Genomic DNA, 11,911 nt, shown 5'->3' with positions numbered 1-11,911 from the left:
AATGAGTGACCGGTGTGTGGTGTGGAGTAGCATTGCATGATCGCCCGAACGTATATGCATATTGACTGTAAGAGTATTATTATTGACTACAAGTAATAAAACGAAAACTACTCACTAATCAGATAAAGATACAAAGTATTAGTTTAACAACCTCAATTGAGTCGAACGCCATTTTTTGCTTCTGTGGCGGAAATGAATCATGGACTTGAGGGCAGTATAACACGGTATATTAGATATCATTTGTAAGCAGTCGGTCATCCAAATGTGGCAAGCTTATTTTTATATTGTTCGGCAGCCACGATGCTATGCAGTATACTTTGGTCATGGCTGTTTTTTGTGGGAGGTAGGTATTAACTCAAGCACCACATTTCACGAATCGTGTTGACCATGATTTATTAGAGGTAAGCAGTAATATAATGATGTTCACTATTTATATTTTCGCAAGGGGTCTTTGCTGCTGGTGTAAAAACTGGACCTGATGTTGAAGTTGTCAGTGGTTATGATGCATTTCTTTTATGTAATGTAACTGGTGACTGGTCGTCGACGACCTTGACATGGTTAAGAGGTTATGAATTGGGTAAGGCAGATACCGTGTATATCATAGCCGATGGTAGTCATTATCCACAGCCGGATTATGACAGACACACGGTTATTGACCCTGGTACATTGAGAATTAATTCAACTATAAGCGAAGACTCTGATATATATTATTGCGATGTGGCAATAACTGGCAGCTTTTATGGAACTGACTCACTTGAATTACTTGTAGTTGGTAAGTGATACGATTTATCCACATGTTTGTATTTAATATTCGGGGGTGTTTCGCAAGGCCAAACCAAAGATCGATTGGACAGATTATTTGGATTATTTATTTCAAGGACATCCAGTGGCTAAACATAAATGTGGTGATTCGGTATGGGGTTATGTGACCTCGTGCTTATCTGCAATATTTCAAGCTCTGTTGCAAATATAATGCAACCAATGCCAAAATGGTTATATCCGATATATGATGTATGATATGCATTCTCTATCATTAACCTCTATGGTGTGTTTTTCATGTGAACTTTTTCACATCCATAACGTCGCAAATTCAAAATGTCGAAAAAGATTTAAAAATCAGATTTTAGTTTTAAATAAAATCATATATTGTACTTCATTTACTGATGTGTTTTTGTGGTGAACACATATATTTTACATACAGTTATAAATGTCATAAATGTATTAGAAATATATTTTTATTTGGTTAGAACAATTTCACTTCAATTACACTTATCTACTGCCTAGAACAGCCTAGGATTTCATCACTGCATGAGCTGTATCTGACCTTTATTACAAAAGACTATCATGTCCGCATGTAAAATCCAAATCAGGATTATATATAATAATATATTTCTCTCGAAATCGCTCATTAATTTGACATATGTCTTTAATTTTACACACGTCAAGGCTATACACAAAATATCATGAAAAAATCTGTCGATGTAAAATATTTTAACATATTTGAACTTTTTGGCACTACATACTGATTATAAAATCATTTAACGTGTTCTTGTCATAGAGATTACTGCGTGATAACTGCGATTCCCCATAACAAACAAGAAAAGTTCCCAATCTTTACAGACCAAAGAATACATGACATTATGCCAATGATACATTCCAATCTATCGTTACGAACCAATCCCGAAAACCAAAAAAAATCGAAATATACCACACTGCTCTCAACAGCACTTACTCTTATAAAATGTAACAATCAATCAATGAAGCAGTCCATTTTGTAGTTACTGAGTTATATTATTTCTAGATTCTGCATGTTTGCTTCATGTTTGCCAATTATTATGCACCTTCTTTACTCGGAACATCATTTACTGGTGATTCTGCGATTTTTGAAAATCGCCAAAAAAAACAGCAGTAAAACCTCTAATGGCGAGTGTTTGAAATTTGGTTTGCAACATTTACGTATTAAGTGTTTTCGAAAACGCTTTATAAAGTTTTGCCTGAAAGACCTTTCAAATTTACATTTTCGATACAACTTAATGTCGTCAATTATTATCATTTATTTAAAACTTGTGGTGGTCACATGACTCATGCCATTAAAAACGGGAAACACAGCTTCTTCAGAATCATTGAACACATTGCCAAGTGTGTTATTGAACGTATGAGCCATTACAAAAATGAATTGAAACCAAAAGTACACGTATTACTTTAGTAATATTATACCTTAATATACCTTATTTTGTGCTTGCATTTAAAGTTGGGTTTGTCAGCAGAATAACATATAAAACAGTATACATTATATTTCCAAACATTGACCCTATACAAGGCCAAGCATTTTGCTGGAGAATTGTGGTATTGAATGACATAATAGAAATGTTGTTTACTATTGCATGATCAGCTCCGCCACGTACAGCTGTCATCATTGTACCCGATTTTGTGACGGAGCATGACACAAACGCTGAAATGACATGTGTGACACCTGATGCTATGGATGTGATATATTCATGGTATAAAGATGGGATTATTTTAGACCCAATAGATGACAATATCATAATAGATGAAAACAGTCCGATACTCACTATCAAATCAGTGTTGAGATTACATGGCGGTTACTATTCATGCATGGTGACAAATATAGCAGGAAGTACAACTAGTGAAGAAGAGTTCCTGGAGGTTTACTGTGAGTACTATACTGATTTCTATTTTACATTAATGTATATAAATATGCACTACACAAACGCACACTAAATTTTGTAACTTCAAAACATATAGATATATTGAAAATGAAGGTTAATTTTAGTTCCAGCTTTGTCAGTGTCATTAAATTGGCTTGGTGAAACGAGGAAAACAGGTGACGCAGTGCGTGTATCATGTATTACAAACAGCAGCAATCCTGAAACTTATGTGAACTGGTACAAAAATGGAGTCCCGTTTCTAGAGAACGAGTATGAGTCACTTGGACCTGAAAATGAACATGATGGTGCATTCTATGGTACGATAACAACACAGGATTTACACATCGCAATCCAAGCAGAACATAACTGTGCATCTTATCAATGTGAAGGCAACAATACACAATTTACCGACACTATTTCATCCAATGAGGAGACATTATATGTTTATTGTAAGTATGACACGTGTTGATGTTAAACAGGCGTTCAGTGTATTGCACATGTCAATTGTATTGACCCGACTTGTTTAATTCCATTTACAGTCCCACCAAACGAGCCATCACCTTGCACCACTGAGAGGACCAACAGGTAATATTACCGCGGGCGATATAGTGACATTACAGTGTGCATCATGTAGCAGTAATCCTATAGCACATCTCACATGGTACCAAAACAACATGAAGTTGAATGATGGAATCAGTTTAAAGACGTATGTAGAGTCAGAATACAATGGAATGCGAACAATTCAATACTACACATTGACTACTTCACAATATAGCCATGGATTTACTTATATTTGTGAAGCCTTTAATGACGAATTTCAAGATGTATTTGTGTCTACACCATTGCGATTAGACGTACACTGTAAGTGTAGTTGTTTTTATGTATAATAATGTAGACATTGACAAATCTGATAATGTTCAATATCAATGAAAGTGTTTTTTTATTGAAAAAAAGGACACACGCGATCAACGAATTATACATCACAGCATATATCATTATATTATAATTAGATACATATTAATTGCGGCACAGCCTTTGTCATGTACATGTTAATAATAACAGTGCGAACAAGTTAAATCTTAACACACAAACCTGAACAACAACTATACCTTCGCTGTCTCTATAACACGGAAAGGAAACAGGAGCCAAAATATCTGACGACTTAAGTAAATTCTATAGGTAAATGACATTTAATTTCAACTCAGTGAAACATAGTTGATTACATTCCTTTATGGAACCTTATTAACAATTGAATTCCATTCAAATTAAAAATCCATATCAGATTGACGTTCAATTATATAATAATTAACTTGCAATTTTATATAGAAATGAAATTCTCATAGAATTGTTATTGAATTGAATAACACAGAATTAAAATGTAATATAACCACTGGTTACTTGAAATGAATCTTGTTTTAATACCTTAAACATCGAAATACAACTTCTCCTTTTATTTAAATTAAATTTGATTAGTCTATCCATTTTCATTGATGTTAAAGTATAGTTAACCTGAAGCCAGAGGATAGTGCAAAGGCACATATTTTTTATGTTTTTAGTTAGGTAATTGTTTAAACTTTTTTATGATAATAAGTTTTCTGATGGAATTTCACATGACATACATCAGCCCTCGTTTTTTTTTTGATAGCTAAGCCATGCGTTATATACTTTCTGGTATGTCATCATAATGTAGGTAAATGAATATCATTAAATTACATTATTCATTTTTACAGATTCGCCAATCATTGAGAATAGGATTAATAACAGCAGATGTGCGGCTAATTTGACTGGACAAGTTAATATGATATGTGAAATAAACAGCAATCCCGAATCAATCATCACATGGTTAGATCAGTTCAACGAAACATTAAGCAACGACACTGGCAAAATGATCATCCGTGAAAAAAACGAAACTGTTTTTAAAACGAGCATCTTAACAATAATGAGTGTTGACGAGTCTGATTTCGGGGAGTATTATTGTGTAGCGAGGAACTATATTGGTAGTATTATTCATACTGTTCTATTTTCAGAAATATGTAAGTACTCAAAAAAGATCGCCTGTGTAGCAATTTATATTATGTTTCGTATGCGATACATTACACATACCTTCTCATTAGCGAGGTCTACTACTCTGTATCATTAGTATCAATTATTTAATTACAGCTTTACCAGACAGAGTAACTGACGTTCGCGTAATTAATAAAACGGACACATCCATCTCTTTAACATGGATACCTGGGTTCAATGGCGGAGAACAACAAGTATTTTACATCGCGTATGAAGAATCTTTGGAACACAATACTGAGTATACAGAATGTACAACAAACCCATACGACACGATTTTCAATTTAAAACCATCCACAGAATACACTATTGTAGTTGTCAGTAAAAACAAAATCGGCGAAACGGGAAGTGAATCAATTGTCGAATCAACGCTATGTGATTGACAGGGTATTATACGCATAGACAATTACTGAATATGAAATCATTTAAATTACAAATGAATGAATTATTTATAAATTAATAATTAATTAATCGGTTTCATACTGGTTGTATATTATAGTGATGTTTATGTTAATTGACTACAGGTGGGGTGATTGATGAAAGTTATGCCGACTGTGTAATCTTTGGAGTACTTATTTTGGTTAGCGTAGTAATTGCCAGCTCAGTTGTAATTATTGTATTCCTACTACATCGCCACAAACGGCAGGTCGATGGGAGTCACAGTGAGTAGTTTCTTTAATTGTATTATTAGCAGTATATAGAAATATCGTTTCATATATATTACAATATTTGTGATCAAATTGAAACCCGATTTTTGACAGAAGATGCACACATATGACGCCTGGAATGTGGTTCTTTAACAAGTTTATTACTTTATCATTAATTATCATTTTAATGTATTTTTTGTTCAGGAAAAGATGATGTAAAAAATGTGGAAGCAAGGTATGTTTAGAATTTCTCATTGTACAAGAAATGTATCATGGTAGTTGTGACACAATATTCTTAATATTTACTCTTCATTAATAAAACATTATTGCAGTTGTTTATGAATTACAGAGATGACAGCATTTATACTGACTTAGAGGACATGTCACTGAAGCCAATAGTAGAGTACGAAAGTCTCGTCAAAACAAAAGCTAAACAAGGTAAACTCTAGTTTATTTCCATAAAATAAAATCTTTACTTATTCATTGCATTGGTAAAACTCAAGCAATATTTATAATATAATTTAATGAAAAAAATAAATAAAACTGTTAAATTCATTTTATATATACTGTTTACTTTGACAGAGGAATTGGATTTTCCTCCCACTTCGACGGAAACGCATAAGATAACTTTATTGTTTAAAAATAGCATGCTCTTTCACATGCATATTATAGTATATACTCCATAATTTGAGGTGGATCGTTGGCACATGATTCCAAACAAAAATTTTCGAGTTTTTGATTGAAATGTAAAAAAAAAATTCTTCGAAACACAGCGGTATGTGAATACATCACATATTTGTGGCGTGGTTGCATTTATTCGTATTCTCATGATTTATTATATTTCAGGGCTGTAAGAACGACGATGTATGGAATATATGTCCAAGTGAACTCGCATTTCAAGATATGGTTTCTGTGGGATACGTGACTGAAATCCGAAAAGCTGTTATAAAACGTAGCAACGGAATAGTCTTAGTGAAAATAAATAAAGGTATATTACTCAAAATTACATGCATATTTTCACAGTTAAATATATTACTCATGAGAAGGATATACATGTGTTTAAATAAAATAAAACAAAAATTCTCCAGTAAAACACATAACAATTATGGTGTTCGAACTGAGTGATAACGTACCCATTTATGTCTTGCATTGATATTTTTTAAAGATTTTTTGGTCGACAAGAATGATACAGATACACTCCTACTAGAAATTGAAATCATGAAACGAATCGGAGAATGTGAGCACCTTGTTGCTATGATATATTGCAACATTAAAACAGGTTTGTAATTCTGTAATTCTATTAAATCGTTTACTTGTTCAAGTTCAAAACACAGTTAAGCTAAAGACTGTATTACCACCTCACAGAACCATACTTCATGGCGCTAGAATACCCAGTAAATGGACTTGTCAGTGAGTACATGGCGGATGCAAATGCTGGAATATCTGAGATAAGCCTCGTTGAATTAACATCGATTGCGAGAGACGTTTCAAGTGGTATGTCATTTCTGGAAAGAAAGGAGGTATTCTTTGATTTTTTTTCAATCCTTTACCATGAGTATAGTTAGTGAAGCAATCATGTTAATAAATAAATGAACAAAAATCATATTGTTAGCTATAAGCTAGTTTAATGCGCTCGCAATATTTTGTATGTCATTCTGTACTTGTAATGTAAATTATTTACTCCGATGAAAATACACTCATTTATATATACTAATAATACTGTTTGTGTATGTGTTTGTTTTACCACAGTGTGTTATTCGCATACTTACTCTAAACAACATATACATCGATGGACACAAACGATGTAAAATATTTGATTTATGATTTTCTTCTGCTGTTATGGACATGGAGAAGTTCAAGACTAATACTAAAGTAAGACAAACGTTTATGATTTCTCATGTTCCATGTATATTATGTATAGGATAATGTTAATAAAATTCAGGCTTAACCTAACAATTTCTTAGCGCTTAGTAGGCTTTTCGAGTCCACCAGACTTCTAAACCATGCAGAAGAATCTGTAAAAATGAGTCTCGCATTTGTAATATAGGAAAATAAAACAAGTAAGTAGTTTGAAATTAGAAATATCACTGTAATGAACGAGCTAGCTAAGCACCTAGTTTACCGACTGTAACGTAATCAGAAACTTTGACACGGCGGCGGTTATCGGACTCGAAACACACAACCACTATCTGCTGGCGTCCCTTATATATCAATTTCCCAACACACCTTCAACAGACAATAGTTATTTCAACGAGGTTCCGCATTAACTTTTTTTTTCTCATTGTTTGAAATAATCTGTCACGAGAACAGCAATACGTGCATGTAAGTAAGCGACCAGATTGCACTCAGCACATGTTATATATACGTACATTTATGTTCACTGTCAAATTATAGCATACCTGCTTAGTTGAAACAGTACATTGATTGGTCTAGGAATTTAAACGGAATTGATAAGGCTTTGACGTCTTGTTCTCGCTACAAAAGAATATCGATTTTAAAACTGGCAAGTTTACTTTAAAATGTTGAGCAAAGACAATGACTCATACTCTATAATTATGTCATAAAGTAGTGGTAGTTTCTTGAACGTTCCAGGTTCAGGAAAGACAATTTGCTGGTGTGGCATTTCTATTAAATTAACATTGCTGGGGACAATAATGTGACGTGACAAGTGTAACTAACTAAAGTACGGCCACGGAAATTCTAACGGCCTGTGTGAGGCATCGTTCCCAGTAAACGGGCATCAGACGTTTACTATAACCGAGACCCAAATATTTCCTAACTACCATTAGCGCTCGAGTTACGGTGTTCAACGAAGTAATACTTCGAATTTGGCGAGCTTATGGTGTTTTTGCGCCGTTGTCGTGAGTAGGATGTCATTAGGCAATGCAAGTGACCTTCAGGAATCTCAAATTATTCTTGTATCCGTCATAGTGAACTACAAAACATTTGCTTAGCTAAATCAGTATACTGAATGAAAGCATTCACTCAGCTGGTTGATCTGAAATTCATTGGTACGAATCCAGGTTGTATCTGCTTCAAAATTGTATAATTTTGAATATTGAGAGAAATGCTGAAATGTACTGAATACCAGTGCTCCACATTTTAGCAGGCATTGTATATAAAAATAAAACTAGTAAACATGTACTGTTTGCAATTAAGAAAGAATAATTTCCAGTAAATGGTGAATAAAAACTGTCCGCATTTGATCATAGAGATGAGAACAGCCTAGTACTGAAAACCAGTGCTCCCTATTTAAGTAGACATTGTATATAAAAATAAAACTAGTAAACGAGTACTGTTTGCATCTAAGAAAGAATAATTTCCGGTAAATTGCGAACATAAACAGACCGCATGAGTCAAAACGAAGTATTACTGTAAAGATGTTATAGTATATACATTTTGAAGATTTTCAATGTTAATTGAAATTGAACTATTGAAAATCCTCTTAACCACAAACGTAATGCAATTATACTTACGTCAGCAATTTATTTTTATTTATTTTTACCACAGGGATGTTTGCCTATCAAGTGGTTATCATTAGAGTCTGTATTGGATCAAATATTCACGAGTAAAAGTGATGTATGGTCATATGGTGTTGTTTTGTGGGAGACATTCTCACTGGGTAAGATAAGAAAATATATAAATGAAATACTAAATATTCTATAGAAAATAATGTACCATTATTGTACACTGTCTAGACTTAAATTATTAAATCATTATGTGATGATAAATTACTATTCTTTTAAAAGTAGGATTATATTATACTTTCATCCGCATTGACTATGTTCTAATTCCCAGGCAAAAAACCGTTTCCAAATATATCCGGCAAAGATTTTATACGCAGAGTGCAACGAGGCCTTAGACTAAAGCAACCAAAAGAAAGTGACAGTGAAATGTAAGTAACGTAGTGCCAGTGGCCATGGTCGCTTATTTGTCCATCTGTTCGTTCTTTCATACGTTCATCCGCACACCTTATTATATTGCAATTGTATTGTATTTTCATCCGCAAATTGTTTATTTACACACCGTATTTTGTTGCAATTCTAGCTACAATATGATGATGCGATGCTGGGCAGAAGATCCCTCTCAACGACCGACATTTGAGGCTATTCATATGCAACTTGATAACAAGGTTAAAATTCATGAGGTATCTACTGCCACAATTCTAAAATTTACATCAAATTTATTGACAATAAATGAACGTGTCGAACTCAATACATTTAATGGTACATTACATGTGTACCTCACTCAACTTATTCCTATGAAGATATATATATAACTTGCTTATTATCTATACTCAAACGCATACATACAAACTTATAAAATGTTTTCTGCTTTACAGGGACACAATCATCTATCAGAAGAAAGAAATACAACCGCTACCAGTGTTTGAACAACGATATTGAATAATTTTAACAGAACAATGTATTTCAGAATATGTATCGTTTGTTATGATTACTACTTTCGATACTCTCTTACGAGTATGTCGAATGAAACTTATATAGTTATTCTTACATAGATAGATAGTTATTTCTTGATATTTAAACGTGTTTAGACCTGTAAAATATCCAGAACTCTCTCAACGATATGGAATATGCAATCATACTAAACATATATATTAGATTGCATTATTTCCAATTTAAATTATTGACATTCACCACCAAAACCGATATCAACCTTACTTGTATGTCATGGAAATGTAAAAATGTTTCCATAATTGTTAATTTTATTACATATGGGTAAACATAATTATGTAACGTTCTTACACTTTATCAGGTTATTGAAATGGTGTGTCTGTGTATTCTCTCTAGTATTGTCAAGAATTGATGCCTAGATTTTTCTTATTATTGTTTAAGTTCATTTTTTTTCAACACCAGGAAGCACGCGACAGTTAAATTCCCGTCGCTGTCACATATATAATATGATACGGCACACATAAACGACGTATACCTGTGGTCAGTTGTTCGGAAAACTAACCTAATCTGTTGCGAAGTATATGCTTAGTTTCTTGCGCCCAAGAGAAGTTCACATTGAAAAAAAATAAAGTATCAGTAAAGGATTTCTGGGGCCGGTGTGTAGCGACTATCACAATAAAATATTCATGGTAATAATCACAATAACTGTATTGTCTTATATTTATACACGTACTTCACGATATTAAATAGCTATGGAAATTGAATAAAATGAACAGTATAGTATCCCATAATACTATTATTGTAAATATGTCACCGTAAAAAGTTACAGCGTTTTGTAATTTTGCGGTATTGCACTCTGTAATTTCATTTATATTAGGAAACGCTAATTTCAAATATGGTCCGATTACGCGCGTTAGCGTCTTCTGATAATAAAAACAATACGGTTGTCCCATGAGTTTGATCGTACCCCACACAAGTTCCTTTAGGATTTAGATATTCCCATGATGTATACTGAAAAAAAATGATGTATATTAATACATTATTACGAGGATACTTTAAAGTATGCATTCAGACAGTACGTGGTCGTATCGATCTTCACTGGACGTCGGTCGATACTCCAGCTCTACTGTCTTCGTGCATACTTTGAAACTCGAAATAACCTCATACGATAATAAATAAATTTTAACAGGGCAGTCCACCACCTTTATCTTTACATGATGTTAGTGTACACCATTAATAAGTTAGTAACAAAACAATGTATTTCCTTATAATAAGTAACGCATTGATAATAGTGATTTGAGCGACCGCATATAACCTATATTAGGTAGAGCAGATTGATTTTATGTGAACGTATACGAATACAACTCGTTTGTTGATAAACTTTATATTGGAAACATTTTTGGCATTATATTATTAAGAATAGTCTTAGAAATGCATAAATAATTCAAAATAATTAGTTAAATTAGATAAATACATTTCGCTGACAATAAGTTAATATTTCCCGGATGTTAACTAGTCTGATGTAATTTTTGAGTGATGTATTAATGACATATATATACACCAAATTCACCGGAAATGTAATATTCAAATAAATTGAAAGCTTGAAAAAGTATACCCACAAATCGTCTGGTGAAAACTCAATTGCGCATGAGTCATACTTCTATTCGAACTGAACAATTTGTTACAAAAATTATACATTTTTCTCCACTCCACAGTGCGAGTGTCAATCTCGTATAAGCTAATATTATAAATATGACTACATCCAACATTCTCTCTATCATAGATCAGGGCTCTCATAATAAACGGGAGCTATGCACGCCAAGACATGGAACTTCTTATATGATTTTAGACACACAAACTTCCGTTTTAGTAGCTTTCCATCTAAATATTGATTGGTGAGTAAGATATCCTGTTTATTGCTTGAACGCAATCATCCAAATTATCTTCCAAATTTTCGATCTTTTTTATCAATGATAACGTAAGATCTGATTATTTTTGGTGCGTATGGGAGGGAAATAGTGTAACATATGAAACCAAGATAGTTCTACAGGGAAAACCACCCATGTTAGAAATAAGCACTAACAAGTAATATTATTTGATATTATACATCTATTGTTTA

At 33.0% G+C, this 11,911-nt stretch overlaps 1 protein-coding gene across 1 annotated transcript; it reads left to right on the top strand.

The window, feature by feature from the left end:
* The first annotated feature begins 300 nt into the window (after positions 1–300).
* Positions 301–9,770, top strand: LOC102806353 (fibroblast growth factor receptor 2-like). Its single transcript, XM_085498849.1, has 15 exons — positions 301–343; positions 446–772; positions 2,393–2,674; positions 2,795–3,118; positions 4,400–4,702; positions 4,830–5,051; positions 5,255–5,392; positions 5,582–5,612; positions 5,727–5,815; positions 6,543–6,656; positions 6,743–6,897; positions 8,888–8,999; positions 9,176–9,272; positions 9,425–9,524; positions 9,720–9,770. Exons 1-15 carry the CDS (start codon positions 301–303, stop codon positions 9,768–9,770), a joined length of 2,388 nt encoding a protein of 795 aa, XP_085354975.1.
* The last annotated feature ends 2,141 nt before the right edge of the window (positions 9,771–11,911 follow it).

Source organism: Saccoglossus kowalevskii, chromosome 5 (assembly GCF_978046115.1).
Source record: "Saccoglossus kowalevskii chromosome 5, keSacKowa6.1, whole genome shotgun sequence".
Lineage (NCBI taxonomy): Eukaryota > Metazoa > Hemichordata > Enteropneusta > Harrimaniidae > Saccoglossus > Saccoglossus kowalevskii.
This window is presented reverse-complemented; position numbering and strand designations above follow the sequence as displayed.